Source organism: Cylas formicarius, unplaced genomic scaffold (genome assembly GCF_029955315.1).
Source record: "Cylas formicarius isolate icCylForm1 unplaced genomic scaffold, icCylForm1.1 PGA_scaffold_6__28_contigs__length_40554024, whole genome shotgun sequence".
NCBI classification, from domain to species: domain Eukaryota; kingdom Metazoa; phylum Arthropoda; class Insecta; order Coleoptera; family Brentidae; genus Cylas; species Cylas formicarius.
In genome coordinates, this window is record NW_026844347.1 from 31,127,011 (window position 1) to 31,144,549 (window position 17,539).

The 17,539-nt window shown below is 34.3% G+C and overlaps 1 protein-coding gene across 3 annotated transcripts in view; it reads right to left on the reverse strand.

The window, feature by feature from the left end:
* LOC132702893 (potassium voltage-gated channel subfamily H member 8) overlaps positions 1–17,539 on the reverse strand; it is a 135,633-nt gene that overhangs the window by 75,685 nt on the left and 42,409 nt on the right. For 2 of the 3 annotated variants that reach the window (XM_060671750.1, XM_060671748.1), the window contains exons 3-4: positions 9,883–10,116; positions 1,162–1,299 (exon numbers count right to left, since the gene is read on the reverse strand). In XM_060671750.1, the coding sequence (XP_060527733.1) occupies positions 1,162–1,299; positions 9,883–10,116 (372 nt within the window). Of the gene's footprint in view, positions 1–1,161; positions 1,300–7,284; positions 7,443–9,882; positions 10,117–17,539 lie in introns of those variants that run through there. The other variant, XM_060671751.1, reaches the window with a different exon arrangement.

Genomic DNA, 17,539 nt, shown 5'->3' on the forward strand with positions numbered 1-17,539 from the left:
TAGATTCACCACTTCTAATCGATGTTAAAAGCATTGGCCACCCAAGTGCTTACCAAATACCACGGAAATATATTACCGGCTTTTAAGTGCTCAATTAGTCATTTTCAACAGGTTCAATTACTTAGATTATTATACCTCTAGGTAGAGCTCACTAAAATTGTTCTTTAAAATGGCTTCTTAATTCTTCATCACGACGACATATGAAAAAAGTGAGAAAAATTGTTTTTAAATTTATTAGCTATAATTTTGAACACCCTCTACAAAATTCATAAAATGCAAATAGACTAACAGCCCCTTTGGACATTTTTCGACTTCCATATCATGCCATGATAAAAAAGTTGATTTGGGCAGAAACTGCCCCTTAAAAAATCCTCATTTGTATTTTAATTAAGTTTTCCAAACGTGCAATTTTCAAAATACACGGTGAAAGTTATTGGAAGAACAACACGGATGATGGAATTCATTAAGTGTAGCCGAAGGCTACATTGCACACTTCATGAAAATGTGAGGTTGCGAAAAAAAAAATGTCATGGAATAGTTAGCCAGCGCAAAACACCAAAAACATGAACATTGGTTGATCCAAAAGAAGCTTTGGAAGCATTTTCTGGCTGTGGTAGAACGAGGAAAAAATTAAATCGGTAAGTGGAGAAATTTTTACAGTAAATTGTAGTTTACGTAACAGAACCTGCACGCGTCATTTTCCTTGACTTGAATTTGCCTACTCGTGCCGAAGAATTGCAATTTTGATAGTAAACGATATATAATAAGAAAATATCCATATCAGAAATACGCACAATTTTTATCACGATCTGACAATAAACATTATACGTTGTTCGCCATTTTAAAAACAAGGATTTATTGGAAAACGCATTTTCCGAATACCTCGAGTAAAATCCCGTACGTGCGGGGTAGACTAAAAACCGATAATAGACAAACACACTGTTTAATTTATCTTTGAATATAATCCAGGTGAATAAATTTCGATAAAAGTGTGTCAAGGTCCGATCAACGCTTTGTGGAAGGTAAAATGCACTGCGATTCTAACAAAAACATGCACCGCTGAGTAAATGAAGCACGTTCAGATTAATTTGGGAATTCGACGTGTTAGAAATAAATCCTGCGGTGATATTTCAAGGACCAAATAGAGAACGCAATACTCACCGCTGTCGTATAAATCACATTCGGACATCTCTGCCATTTTGGTGTTGGTAATATCCTTATGAGAGGCGAGATAGAGGACGACTTCCCTCTTTTCATTCTTGATGGGTACAATATCGAGCAAGCACCAAAACGGCGTTCCTGCAATAAGTAAAATGCGTAAATTAAAACTCCCTGCGTTGTGTGGAAAATGTCGACATTGTATAAATTTTATGATTCCGCGAGGAAATGTGAATTTTTTGAAAAACAATTTTGAAAGGTAATAAATTGCGAAAATCACCTTCCAAATATCAGAACGGTCAATATGAAACGCTTGCAGGAGGCAAGCGCATGTTTAATGCACACTCATGCATACTGAAAAGGTGCATTTTCATGATATATAGGAAACATTATGAGGTGAATTATTAAGCAGTTTCCAACAAGATTGAACTTTAGAATGAATGAGAAGCACCTCGACAGAAGTTTGCCAAGGTTGTGATTTGTACATATTTCATAAATTTTTGATATGCTTCTTTACTAATTGAACATTCATAAATATAGAAACATAAAAAGACAATCGTATAGTATATCACCTAGAATCCGAAACAGAATCATAAATTTTAGATACCTACGTATACATAATTCTATATCTAGGAAATAATATTTTATTAAATAAGCATGTGCGTCTTTTACTGTGGAACTGTCTGTGAAAAAGGCAGGCAGAGGATACATTTCGAGATGTATTCATAAAAAGCTGCTTTATAAAGCCAGTTAGATCATTTGAATATAAAAACCATTACTTCTATACAATTTTTGGATAGTAACCAAACGCTGGTTAAAGTATAATGTATTATAACGCATTGTTAAAATATACTAGTGACATTTCGACAATTTTTGTTGGTTGCCACAGCAACTTTCGCAAAATCGATGTTATTTTGTTGTGAATACACCCTGTATAAAGTGTCCTTCATATCTTGTCGAACTTCAAAGTTACGCCAAACTTAAGTGAATATTAAAATTTGTACAGATAATTGCAATTTAAAATTATATATATTTGAGAGTCCATCCCTAATGTTTTATCATTCAATACTTACCGGACATGAGTTTTATTGCCGTCGGCAGGTAACTTACATAATTGCCGTCAAAAGCCAGAACGATGAAGAAGGAGGCAGACTATATAGAGTGGAATGTACAATAACCTCTTTATTCTAGTAGTATTTTTGAATAATTGCTAAAGAATTGGTTCCGCCTCGAAATAAAATTAGAACCATGCCAGAAATAATTGCAGCAATTTAGTAATTAGTTACCAAGTGAGAAACAGACATAATACATTTCAAAAACTTATCTTCTGTTGAGTGCTCACGAAATTGGTATTAAAGTAATGAATAAATCTTATGCCAATTGTTCGCCTAAATTATTTTAATCCTGCAGCTTCGTTTCAGTATATCATTCCTTTTCCGCCATTTGTTTTTTGTAGGCGCGATCCATTTTTCCCTATCGCGTTATCTTTTTGTAGTGCGCTCGTTTCTCGCTCTCAGCAAGTCCGAGGAAACTGAACAATTAATTTTCCGCCACGCCCTGCTAATTACAATTTTTTGCCTGTTACGTTTAATGCTGTATTTATTCAGTTTCGTGCAGCAGCAGACATTGTTTACTTTTGCCACCAGATATAATTTTTCGATCCCTGTTTATCTACACGGAAGTTTTGTCTTGCAATGAATTTAAAGTTTCTGCCTTCAAGTCGATAATTATTTGCTCGAAAATTATAGACTGGTAGTCACCAATTTGAGAATTTAGAAATAAACCTGGTCCTTGAACCTCTTTTTTTTTAATGGAATTCCCTATATATGATTAAATTTTTTACATTTTAGATTAATATTTTGTATTTTGGAGATCATTTTTTTTTTAATTTGCAAAAAATATCCAACAAGACAATAATTCCTTATTGTCGAAGCGTTTTAGGTAGATTTTTTTTTACTTCTTTTAAGATATACAGGGTGTTTACAAAATAATGCACATGTTGCAAAATTTATAAATGTAAATTTTTAATCGTCACCTAAAAGGCTTATAACATGTTATACTTATGCTGAACCGTTTTTAAGTTTAATATATTTTGACAATTTAATTAGATAGTATTTGTCAAACAATTTATCAATCCAAATAACTGCTTATAACAAACGAAATGGGGGTTTTTGTAACTGAAAGATGTGAGTTTCCTCTGTTAAATATTTCTTTTTTTGAAAACTTACACTAGTCAGACCAAATAATTCATTCTAAAAAGTGTAGATTTTCTTGATATTTTTTAAATTTAAAATTTCGTCTGTTGACGTATATTTAAGTACAATATTTGTTTACATAATATAAATTAATAAATAAAATAAATTGTTTGATAAATACTATCCATTTGAAATATGAAACTATATCGCCATGGGTTACTACTAGAATTGCATTATTCTAGTTCTTCGTTTTTAAACCCAAAACTGTTCAAAATCGGTATGATATGTTTGGATTAAAAAGGAATCGTTCTTTTTATTGTCCCAATAAAATGCAATGCAATGTAACAAAATGGTTTATTATTTCGGTACTTTTCGCGAAGTAGCTCAAAGAAGCTGTAACATATGTCACATAGAAAGTTTCATAATTTTTCATATAATCTAAAAATTTAATAATATACAGGGCATTTAATAGTATATTATGCAGCAAGTGCGCTAAACGGCATTTGACTGACGAGTTTATTTGACACGAATACATTCACTGACATGGCCGTCAGAATTGACAAACGGCAAATTGAGGGCGTGGGAAATTATCCGATTGCCCCCAAACCCCTAATATTCGAAAATGTCCGGCTCGGATCCGTGGGACATAAAACTGACGTGGTAAAGTGACGCTTCCCGCACGCTAGATCGGTGTGTAATTCTACAGACGGGAGTAAGAAAAAATATAATTTGCTGTTTTGCTTGAGAAGCCAACGAAACAATGTCCCAAATATTTTAACAATAGGCATAGTAGCCTGCATGGCCACAACACAATTTTTTAATACGCCGTCGAGTTTGCGAAGCGTTTCTGTTCTGTTTCTGAAACTATGTGTCATGAACTCGTAAAAAATGACAGTTCTTGAAGATGAAATCTTTATATAATTATAAAATGATTAAACACTCCCTGCCACTTTTAATACGAAAAAAACTATTCAATTAATTTAGAACAACGATCTGCGCAGCAATTTTCGCAAGGAAATTGGAATCGTGGAAGTAACAAACGCTTTTGCCGAACGCGTTCGCTAACGTAATATGCAAGCGTATATGCAGGCAATAAATGTGGCTTGCGAAAAGCCCTGGGATCTGAATGCGGGTTAAAGAAAAATGAAAAAAAAAAACAGGAATAATAATTTTCCAAATTGAAGTGCTCGAAATTGCTTTCGTGTTTTCAATTCGTTATCTATTCGAAATTTTACGTTAGTTGGATAGATAGAGACATTTATTTAATTCCGAGCACTACAAAGAAAGTAGGAAAGAACAATGAGACAAGGAAAAAACAAAATTTTCACAAATTTATTCAAACAAACGTAAAAAAACTGTTATTTTGTATGAGGGAAAGACCTTATTTTTATTTAAAAGCATACAGAAATTTTGACGCAGAATATGTGTTTTTAGTTAAAAACGACTTGGGATGATTTTTGAGCTTTTTAATATGTAGATGTTTTAACTCCTCTGGAAGGGAATTGTGGAGATGTAAGCCAGCAAAGACAGACTGTAATGAAAAAATAAAGTTTGTGACACGTTACTGTTTTGTCACGTCAGTTCTAGTGAAGCTGAACACTATACACAAAACGAATAAAAAGAAAGAGAGAAAATTAAATTAGAATAATTTAATTATAATCTATACCCTATATAAAAATCAATTTTTTTCAATGTCATTATGTCAATTTTTTCTTAAATTTAATTAAAAATAGGTGTAGTCTAATTCAATTTGTTTTGGAACATGGTGTATACACATGTACAAATAATATGTATTTATTTTGAATCTTTGTTTAATTTAATATTATAATCCGATTAACTGAACCATTATTTCATATTTCAGCTATAGCTGGGCTCCTTCCTAATGACAATTTATAAACAACCAAGGGGAACCAACCTCTAATAGAAGTTTCGCTGTTAAATTTGATAATATATATTTTGCATCTGTTTTGAAACGGCAGAAAATTAGTCCGACATGTTTTGTCTATGCCCAAAACCTAACTGTGAGATCAGTGACGTCTCAGCAGTATGTCTTGAGTTGAATATATTACGCAAATTAAAGCTTTAAACCGAATTTTTTTAACCAAATCAGAAAAAAAAATAGAAACTTTTTAAAGACGCCAAAATTAACTCCCTGCTGTTCTTTGATGTCAGGAGATCTTAATTAAGTACAAAGAAAAACGGCAAATGTTAATTTAATCTCCTAATTCAAAATTATATTTCGCGAATTTTTTAAAACTGCCTGTTTTATGCTTTTAGTTTACAAGAAGTACCAATGGTATTAATTATGATAACAGAGACTATTAATTCAAACTAAAAAACCCTAAGTAACCTCAATATTAGTTACCTAACAACTAATAATTAACCAAAAGAAAAACAAGAAAAGGGTGAAAACTCAAAGCTCCCAAACTAAAGCTCAAACCATATAGCCTACCCATGTTGATAAGATCTCAGAAATGATGTTAGTTTCTCTTCTCTTCTAATTTTAAAGGTTACTTGAATTGCCTTCATAAGGCTGATTAGCTATTTCACATGCAAATAAATGTATTTTAACAAGTTTTTGGTTAGACAAAATAAATTGAACTTTTTTACAATAGTCCCACTCTTTTTTAGAACCCATATACAGTATAATGACAGAGACAGAGTATAATAACAGAGAAGTTTCCACGCGACATTAACATTCATCGTTATTCGCTCTTCGCCCTTATAAGAAACGCACAACTACAAACAAACTTATTGGGTTAACAGACAAATTTATGACGGTCCTCAAAGGCCCTAAAAACTTCGCCTTAGGGTTTGCGCAAAAGTTCTATATTTTGTTATACAAATTCTCCCGAGACGAGACGAAAAATTTCCCAAGCTCGCCGTTGAAGGTAACATGCTTTGGGATACGCTTATTAATTTAGTCTCGCGTTTGAATAAAAACACCCGAAGATAAATGATCGCAACTTGGGACGAACGTAACATTGTGTTCGGCAAATATGTTGGAAAGATATTCTTCATCATCGATTAACCAAGTCCCAAATGACAATTATTTAATGTATAATTTAAATAATAATTTAATTTTGATATAATTTATTGTAAGTAATACAATGCAATTTAGGTATGAAAAAAAAATATTGTTTTAATTATTTTGTGAATTTTGTGTCTTTTTTAAATCAAAAATTGTGTTTTCTCTCCCACTTGGTACGTCGGCGGTTGATATCTTGTAAATCTTGGAGACGCAGATAGACATAAAATTTCTCCATATATATTTATTAATATACGGATTCTACGGTTAATTTTAGACATAATTGGTATAACATTTTGCTAAGGCGAAAAGCGAAACTCTTATTTCAAAATTTGCATTTTTCAAAAAAATGAGCTGCAAAATGTTGGACCTGGACAAAACTGTTACCGAAACTACGACTACTTACATTAACACAATCAGTTAGGTTCATGTAGAGTGTGCCAATAATAGGAAAAACGTAATATTGTATTCTAGTTTTTTTACGCAGTATTTTTTATGTTATTTCTAATATGCAATGCTTCCCCATTTAAAAAAGTTATTTACTTATCTGCTTTAGTTTTGATTTTATTATACAAGTATTTCTTTTTAGCAAAATAAAACTAGAGGTATTTGCCCATTTTGTGTATTAAACACGTTGACAGTGGATATTTTTTTCTGGTACAGTATTTTAAGACACTGCTTGATTTAATGAGCAAAGTAGAGTAAAATTAGTTCTCCTAAACTATTCTTGAATTTTTCTATGCTTGTATTTGAGAACTTACCAGAACACGAAACATGAAAGCAAAATTGTGAAAAATAAGTTAGTTTTTGCGTATTTTAATGTGTTATCAAATCGATAATTATCGTCATGCACTTCCCTATATTTTATCATTACGTTCGACTGTAAATCCTATACTATTTTACCACCATCAATAATCGCACATCATCACAAATCACGTATACGCGGCACATATAAAGCTATCACGTTACGGGCTGGCATAGACCATATTTCTGCTGGCAATATGCCATGCCATTATCAATCGTAGCGACGCCATAACAAAATTTACAATATGCAGCGCTGGGGCGAGCGTTAACCACTGAACAGAGAAATGAAAAACGTTCCGGTTAAATTTTCATTAACAGAGCAATTAGTTACGAATCGCAGTTGAATATCGCCGTGACCGCCATGTAGGTGTAATTTGATATACAACACTTAACATGAATATAAAGAGACGCTGCTTACCAATATCGGAAACGGTGAAATACAATCGTTTCCAAAATTAAAATTTTGTGATTCAATCCGTTAAGTCACGAAAAAAGACTGAGATAATAATAATAACTACACATCAAAACTGGAAATAGAAAAATCTGGAAATGATAAACCAAAAATCAGTAAGGCAGTCAAACAATTAAGGCAAACGGTAAAATTGTAGCACAATTAGGATTTTGATCAAACAAATTTTATTTTTTATACCAACAAACGCATTAAAAAATAACATTTTAGTACAGAATATGACCACCTAGATTGCTAATATATGCTTCCTAGGCTTTTATTGAGGTTATTGAGGTCTTCTTGGAGAATTAAGCACCACAATTTAGCAAATGATTTCGTGCTCGAAATATTAAATTTTCTGCTGATACCGTATAGCTACTAGACATATAGAGGCCTTGCCTATGCTGGCAGTACAGGAACTCATGAAGCAACTATGTAAAAAATTTTAGAAAAGTTCGTTTCAACGTGGGCATGCGCGAGATTTATAATTTCGTTTTTAACCAATGGCAACTCTGGAGACAAATTCTGACGTAGGACCCATAAGACCTTGCGAGTTTCAACAAGCAGCATAGCTGCTGACACGTTGTCAATGTTTGGATGCGGCATTTTTACGGCAGTGAAAATATGTCAAAATCCAATTGAATTTTCAGGCAAAAAAGAAGTCGTCGGCGTCAGCATAATTCAGTAATTAATTTAGCGTTTTTGTTCTTCAAGCCCTGTAGCTACGAGCTATTTTTTTTTGTAAATCGGCGTAAAGTATTAGTTTTCATAAACTCATAGGTTCAACCTCCATTGAAATAATGTTGAGATGCTAGATATCGCACATGAAAGATCTAAGTGAAAAAAAGTTTTCTTATGCTTTGTTCTAATTAAAATTAAACTTGCAGCTTAATTGTTTTCTTATATTTCCCGTAATCCTTGTACATAAAACATATTGCGTCAACATCCTTCGTAGCTATTTACGTGTGCCTAAAAATGTAGGGAATTCTGTTTAGTAAATTCACATGTACATATTTGTGTAAGTCTATTGTCCGGTTTGGTAAATGTCAAATATATAGGCATCACTTTTTCTATAAAATCCTATTAGGTCTTCAGATTTGCCACATTTGCTGTAATTTCGTAGAAGAACAAAGTATTGAAAGCACAAATTACACAAGTTTGTGAGTACGGTACGGAGATTGACACCAAAAAGAAACACAACATTGGGCAAGGCGCAGACTGTTCCGCGGTCAAAAGTAATTACTTAGCTCGGCGTTGCCAATTATGTTGCGTTCTCATAAAAATTAATCAATTTGCCGGAAAAATTACGGCAATGCAGCAAATCAGTCAGTTGGGAGGTGACGCATACGCAAAAGATCCATACCTTCTCTAAGAAAAACTGATAGCCACCTACGGCGCATCAATTCTTACCATAGTAGGGCCTCTATATTATCTATATATGATGGACGTCTCTGAAGCATATTCCACGCGTGCTTGATGGGCTTTACGTTCGACGATTGCACAGGGAATAATTAAACGTCAATATAGTTTTCTATTAAAAACGCTCTTACTGTCCTCGCAGTAATGCATAAGGAAAAACAATAAGTTTCAAAATGTTTTCACTAAACTGATTCTTGCCCAAATCGATACTTGTCGACTCTTTGAATTGTTTGTAAGCGACATACATTTTCAGGTGTTCTCCAACCTCTTCTTCTTCTCGAGTCTGGCCAAATGTTCATTCGTCCATGCACGCCCATGTATCTCGCAGGATCTACCCTAATATCGTGCAATATGGTGACGGCACATGTTATTAACATGAAATTTACTCAAAGTCTAATCACACTGATCAACACATTACGATAGTTTGGGCATTTTACATTTTTTTCAAATACCACTTTTTTGACTGAAACTGTTCAAAAAATATATATATATATTTTTAAGATTTTTGTCAATAATATTTTGCCAAAGTACTTTTTTTAGTTTTTATTTAGTTTTGATGTGTATATATATTATAATAGCTATTAAGCTTTCTTTAGCAATTCAATTCAATTAAAGTTGTGCTAGTGAATGTGATCAAGTCTTCAAAATCTTTTTTATTATTATTATTGATATTTCATTACGCAGTATTACGTTTTATATATTATTATGATTATTTTATTATCATTTATTTCTTTGTTTTCGGTTGTTATTTTATTTCTTTTTTTTTTAATTCTCAGAAAAAATAAAAAAATCGAATTTCTACTGAATGAAATGAAATCCCTAATACTTACCATTCTTTTTGTAGAAAATCACTTCCAATTTGAGTTCGTTTTTTGATTCCAGTGCTTTATCGATTTGACTTTTGTGTTCCTCTTTAGTCTCGGGTCCGTACAGGAACTTGCAGGCGCATCCTTTTTGCATTATTTGAGCCCTGGCGAAACCCGTCAGCTCGCAAAAACCATCCGAACAATAGACGATCGGGTAAAGTGTGGGTACCTGAGCATTTCCTAGGACGAAGTTACTGTCTGAAAAGAAAGAAAAACTGATTAATAATATGCGAATATTTTTCTACACACAGTTCATAAGAACTAAATTTTTCAGATGTGCCTTAGATAAATGAATATATAATAATTTAGTGAGCTCAAGATTTTTATTAACTCTTAAATGCAGGTAGAGAGGGTTCCAGCTTTTGCAAATTGTCATAATTTCCAATAATATTCTCTAAAAACGAGGAACGTGTACAATATGTGTTAAATTTAAAAATATGGGCGGGTCGGTTGAAGTATTTGAGAGTAAAATTAAGATAAACCTATGAAAGTATAAGCATATGTCCCAAACCAAAACAACTATGAAATTTAAATTATAATTGAAATACTTCTTTTCGCATAATTAGAAAAATTGGCAATTTAAAGTTTTTACGTATATAGTTTACAATGTAAAAAAAATGAATGTATAGGAATGACAAAGCAAAAACTGTATAGTTTTCGTCCTTTATTTTGTCTGGTCTATAACACCAAAATGATGCACAAAATGGCGTAAGCTAATAATAATTAAGCATTAAGCATAATTAAGCATTGGCCCTTCAGCTTCTTGCGATGAAAATTATTTAGGTAGACTAGCTAATGCGATGAACTGACAAGGCAAATTATTAGAACGGCTTTATTAACTGTAAAACCGAAAATTAAACAAAATCTAATCCAAAATCCACCCGTTCGGAAAGTGTCACTTTTTTACACTGGCGAGCAAAAAATTTAGGTCACTCAAGAAATTTCAAATAATTTGTAAATAGTGTATTATGCAACAAGTGTGGTAAACGGCATTTTAGTCACGAGTTTTAATAAAAGAGTGACAAGAAATTTACCAAACGTGTTGCATACTATACTTTTTCTACGACTCTTCGTTTTTGGGTACATTTTTGGAAAACAACACCAAAATGACCGTCAAAATTGACAAACGTCAATATTCAAACCGGGCGATAATATCTCCGAAAACATCCGATTGCACCCAAACCCGTGCGGTAATATCCCGAAATTTCCGCAGTGACTCGGATTCGTGGGAAACGAACCTCAGGTGGTAAAATCATGCTTTCCGCTTGCTAGATCGGTGTATAATTAGGTATATTACAAATAACAAACAATCAAATAACAAATTATCAAATAATGTAAGTTCGACTTAATTAGAAATTCGTTCCAGTTCGTTGAACATTTATCTTCATAAAACTTATGATTGTTTGGTGTATTTTAGATCTTAGGTGTATTTAACTGGTATAATGCCTTTAGATCCTATTGTTGTGTAACGTTAATACCAGATGGTCGAAGAAATCAAGAAACTTCAAGAATTGTTGATAGGAATCTATGTACTGTCCAAAATGTATACCAATGGTACGAATAAACTCACTTGATCACTAGAAGACCAGGATCGGGTAGAAGAAGGATCATCACGTCGTAGAGTATGGTGGAGACCCGGAATAAGATATGGCCCAGGTTGTATTGACTTGCACATCTTGGTTCGGTTAAGGTTTGGGCGGGAATCAGTTCGGAAGCACGCACAGAATTGACCTTTATAGAGAATGGCTCTCTGATAGCTCACAGGTACATTACGGAATTCCTGGATGATCATGCTATGCCTTTAATGCTAGACCCCACACCGTCAGAATTATCAGTCAATATCTGGATGAGGTGGAAATACTCGGTCTGATTAGCTAGCACTCAGTCCAGAGATGAATCCCAACGCACACATGTGGGGGTGAGACTAACTAACCAAAACTAACCAACTCCAAGAAATGCACAAGATCTGAGAAAGATGCTAATGCAGGAATGGAACAATCTCGATCAGAACGTAGTCTATAATTGAATGCAAAACATGCTTCGTCGATTAACAATAGTAGTAAACGCAAAAGGAGGGAATACACGTTATTAATTTTCAGGTTTTTTTCAATATTGTTAATCGTTACTTGTTTCTTTAGTTACAGATAAAAATTAATTGGGATTTGTTTATCATAGACATACATAGACAACATAATTTAAATTAAATTAAATTCAGTTAACCAAATAGAGTAAGACAGATAATTAACTTTTTTCCCTAATTTTTTTAAATAAATTTATGTTCGTCAGGTTACTTTAGTCACTGGTGTTTTCGGTGCAAAATCAAACTCGTGAGTTTATCAAACTTTTTGCATAATATACTATTAAGATAAGGTAAGTATAAGATATGAAAGTATGTCGCAATAACATCAGTTTTAACCAACCGACGTACTCTGGTGACAGTTTAAGAGGTTTCATGAAAAAGTATAACGTTTTCTATCTTGTCTCTCTTTCTCGCGCTCACAGTTTAACGCGTTTCACGCTAACCGTTCTCACGAGAACAATGTTTCCCATTTTAAGAAAAAGAAGCCTGATGTTCGTCGGGTAAGAATTGATCCCCAATGTGAAAAGACCCCATTCGCAGATTGGTTTAAACGGAGCTATTTATACGGCATTTTAAAAAGTTTTTTAAAGTAAATTTGTTTTATAGTCCATTTGTAGTTTACTCATTTTTAAATAAAGCAACAATTGTTTTATGTAAGGCCGTTATAAAAATATTTGTTTGTTTTGGTGCGGATTTCGAGTAGCGGTTTTGAGAAGTGAATAGGCAAATCCAATGGCGAAACGGCAAATTCATTGTTTAGCTTTTATGGAAATACCTATAAAATAAATTCGCTTGTTTACGAATATTCCGGTCTATAACCAATTTAATCGCGCATTAAATAACGAATATAGTCGTTTTGAAACCCCATTAAAATTACTAAACATATAAAAGCTATTAGTAGTCAGTGTATAGTTGTTTTTGTTCATCGTTTTACCATGAATACAAGTATAAGTCGCAAAAAATTAAATTGCGCTCTTCATATGCGCTTGCGGTATTGCATGAAAATTATAAAGTAAAATTGTGAATGGGAAAAAATAAGCAGAAAATTTCACTTTCCAGATCGAGTCGGGAAAATTATAATATTATCATGTTAATATAAATTGTTTTAGGGCAGAGAGCAAAATGAAAAATTCAATTATACTGAATTTGAGTATCGAATATTTGGGACGTTTTGAGTTCTTGTAATAAGTTGATAATAATCTTATCATGTGAGAAAATATGAGTGACAAATTAAACAGAAGTTATAAATCAGAAAATGTTTTTTGGTATAATAATTTTGTGGACGACCCATTGAGAATTTCAGATTTTAATTACTGCGTATCAAGCTTTCAACCTGAAAATGTTAAACGTTGTAGATTCATTAATTTCAGTGTAATTTTTTTCCTCGGTACTTTACTAGAAAATAGAAAGTTTGGAAAGTTTAATGACCAATATTTATTTTTGTATCAATAAACAGTCTAATTAAATTAAACAAAAATTAGTGAATCGATATAGTTTTTTTAGAAACATATAATAAAAAGAAACCTAAAAAACGAAATGATAAAAAAATAAAATACTAAAACTGTCGGTTAAGAAAAATGATTACAAGGCTCATTTCCACTAAATCGAATTCCTAAAACACAATATTACAGTGGATGTTTCCAAAAACGTTATGCTAATTTCAAGGTTTGTTTCTTTAATAAGCATGTGTCAGAAAATGCCCCCACAAAATCATTTTTTTATACATTTCTGAAAAATTTAAAGACACCTAAATAAAATTTATACAACACAAACACCCTTTTAGGTCATACAAGCTGCTGTAGTAAAGCAAAGTTAATTTTGCGTTCACGATCGTCAATCGAGCTTTTTATGGGGATATTTTTAATGTTTTGAGCAAAAATGATATCTTTTTAAACAATTTGCCATAAAAAAGGTACCTTTGTGTAAAGTTCTAAACGTAAATTAAGGTTAAAGTTTAGAAGATTACTTTAAATAAATTTTTTAAATTTAAATTTTTGTAGTAAAACAAAAACGGATTTTGCGAGGTCCTTTTTAGGTTATTTTATTTATGAGAGGTCCGTTGCGCCCCAGGGACTAACTTTAACTAAATTTACCCAAATTTTGGAGAAGCTTCTGGCCGTTGTACCCCACTCTAAACAAGGAACGTTACTGAATAATAACTACTTTTCTATAGATTAAAAAGTTTGTAATTTGTATTTGTAAGATTTTGGAAAATAAATTAATTATGATTCGGTTATCATAATATGGAATAGCTTAGAATTTTTAAGCGGCCATTTTACCCCTGGTATTACTCAAAGGGCTAAAAATGTAAAAATAACTAGAATTTATAAGATAAAGCGGGCTTCCTTGCCCCAGGGGGCCACCCTGCAACACCCTTCCCTACCCAAGAAATTAAAAAGGACGTTTTTTATACACCCTGTATACGGGTAAACGGTGTTTAAAGGAATGGGATTTTTTCAGTTTATCCGCAATATCCGAAAAACGACATACAGACAACAATTTATTTATAGTATTTTCCGAGCGATCTAATCTAAAATTGAATTCTAAAACTCATCCGGATCGGGAGCGCGGCCGCAACATTGCTTTTCACATAACTGATAAAGTATTTTTAATCGATTGATGGTCTCGCGTCCTGCAAGTTTCATATGGCTCATCGAACCGCAAAATGTAACATGCGGACAAGTGGCAACGTAAAAAGTTCCTTGGAAAATATCGAGACCGCAGTTGCTCGATAGGGAATTTTTCAATCGAGTCGAGAAGTACGAAATTGGGAAAAAAGGGAAACTTCAAAAGTTTTCCCGCTACGAAACGAAAGTAATTATCGGTATAAGGAATATTAATAATTCCGTAACACTACGAAATTAATTTTTTGAATTATGAATTAAATATGACCTCTAGAAAAATAAATCTGGCTTTCGGTGATTTATACAGACATCATCGGGTATTGTATTGGTATTGGTATTGGTATTAAAGGGGGGCGCCCTCGCGGGCGTCCAAGCACTTAGGCCACCAGATGGGTCCGTTGTGCCCCCAGGCCGCTCTAGAGGGCGTCCAGAATGCCGCCCCTCCTGTAGAAGGTCAGCAACTCCTTTAGCCCAATACCGTGCACTGAGTCCGGATCGATCAGGGCCGTTCCGAAGACTCCCAATCTTGCCCATGTCAAGGCAGGGCACTCGGTGAGCAGATGATACGGGGTCTCCTCCCCTTCCATGCACCACCTACACTCCGGGTCGTCTCCAATGCCTAGCAAGCAAAGATGCCTCCTAAGCCTGCAATGTCCTGTGTAGGCCCCTGTTAGTGCTCTACACTCCCTTCTGGTCAGTCTAAGCAGCTCCCTGGTCCGAGGAAGGGCGGGCCCATCCATCATAAGCCTCGCCTGCCTCATTCCCGGAGCAACTCTTCAGCCCCCCGCGGCCCGGTCTCACGCCCAGGCTTCGAGAGCTTCCCGCCTCACACACTGGGCGATCCCCAAGCGGGGCTCTGGCCCTATATGCTTATGCGAGGAGCCCTCCCTGGCTAAGGCGTCCGCTGCCCCATTGCCCCGGATACCGGTGTGACCCGGGACCCAGACCAATGTGACCTTTCTCTACTCAGCCACCCTCCTCAGTACCCCTTTGCACTCCTTTATCAACAAGGAGCGCGTACGCACTGACTTCAGCGCCATGAGTGCAGCCCTACTATCCGAGCAGAAGAAGACTCTCCTGCTTCCGTAGTTGATCCGAAGCACCTCTCTGGCCGCCATCAATAAAGCGAAAATTTCCGCCTGAAACACAGTGCAGTACTGACCCAGAGGGACCGACAAGCTTGATCCCGTTGTCTCGCAGACATCATCGGGATTGCAATGTACCTCTAAATCTCAGTCATACATATGGACGGCTTTCATCTTTATTAAGTTATTATACAAACTTTGAATTACCGTAATCGAAGGCAGGACCGTGAAAAATATTAACTATTGCACAAAGTTATATAAAAAAAAATGCTACAGGAAGTTAAGGGTCCATCTGAGACAAAATAATCTCGAGTGTATAGTGAACAGGAAATGCATTAAGTAATTTTATTTCTTGATTAACTAAATTTAAAAGCAGTTAAAATTGCACTGCAGACACCCGAATAAAATTATTAAAGTTGCTGGCGTTTCGCCAATCAACCTGTTGGCTTCTTCAGAGCTTGACTGAAACTGGCTCGTATTCTACTTTGTACCTGCTTATTTATTGTTTGAGGGGGAGGAGCTAAAAGAGAGACATGAACATTGTCTGGGACGACTGATTCCCATATTGGTGAAAGGAAAAGACCTGAGTCGGGGTTAAGATTGTTTGGTGCTTCTAGATTTCTATTAATTCTCGGATTTTTCGTTGGTAGAAGAACTGATTACAGGCAAGAATTTTAGTTTTATCAAATAAAATTTTATGTCTGATTCCGTGATTGTGTTCGGCACCTGCTGATGAGTTTATTTGTCTTTCATGTTCTTTGAGCTTACTTGATATTTCTCCAATGTATTCTTTGCCGTATATGAATGGTGTATCTCAAACCGAATCGTGTCTTTGACAGATCGAAAATATTGAGAGATTTTTGACCAAGTGGTAAATCCTGGTTTCGACGTTACAGGTATTTCTTAAGAACTTTTGATATCAGTGATGTATTGGATGTAAGGAAGGACAACAAGTGGCAAGTGTGGGGTTGATTTCGGGCTCATTGTCTTTGGAAGGTTGTGGTGGAGTGTATTTTGTGATTGAACGCTTAATATATCTAATAAGGAAATTATTCTGCTTTCAGTGAAGCGGGTTAAGATAGTTATACAGCTCTGTAAACAAGAAAGTTAATAATCGATGATTTTTGAGCCGGACCTGTGTGCGCAGGTTTTCTGTGAACAAAATAACTCAATGTTAGGTCAGATTTTTTTTTTATAAGAATGGGAGTTTATTGTTAGTTTCTAATTCAATTGCAAAACATATGTTAGGGTGTATAGAGTTTAAATGACTAATAAACTCCCGTAGGGATTCTTGACCATGAGGTCAGATAATAAAAGTAGCGTTTCCATAATTTTGGTTTTAGATGGAGGGTATCGAGGGCTTTCTTCCATATATATTCACGTTGACTGATGATAACGGAGAACCCATAGCTGTTCCGGACGTTTGTTCACAAATTTGACCGTTATATAATCTTGAGATTTTCATGTATAGGACTTTAGTAAAGAGGGATTCTATGTCGAAACTAACCAGAATATCTTCTTTTCAATTGTTCTATGAAATGAAAGGAGGAATTAAGTAGCAAACTATCAGTTTTCCCTGGAAATAATTTTAATATAGAAGCTAGATATTTTGTTAGACAATATGTTGGAGAACCAATGGTACTGACAATAGGTCGAAGGGGTAATCCTGGTTTGCGATTCTTAGAGAGTCTGTAAAGACGAGGAATTTTAGAGTCATGACGGGTGACGTTCTTTTTCACAGATTCTGAGAGAGAAGAACCTTAGTAACAGATTTAAGTTGGCGTTAGGATCCGGCTGTAGGAATGTCTTGAATTTTTTCCTAATAACCTATC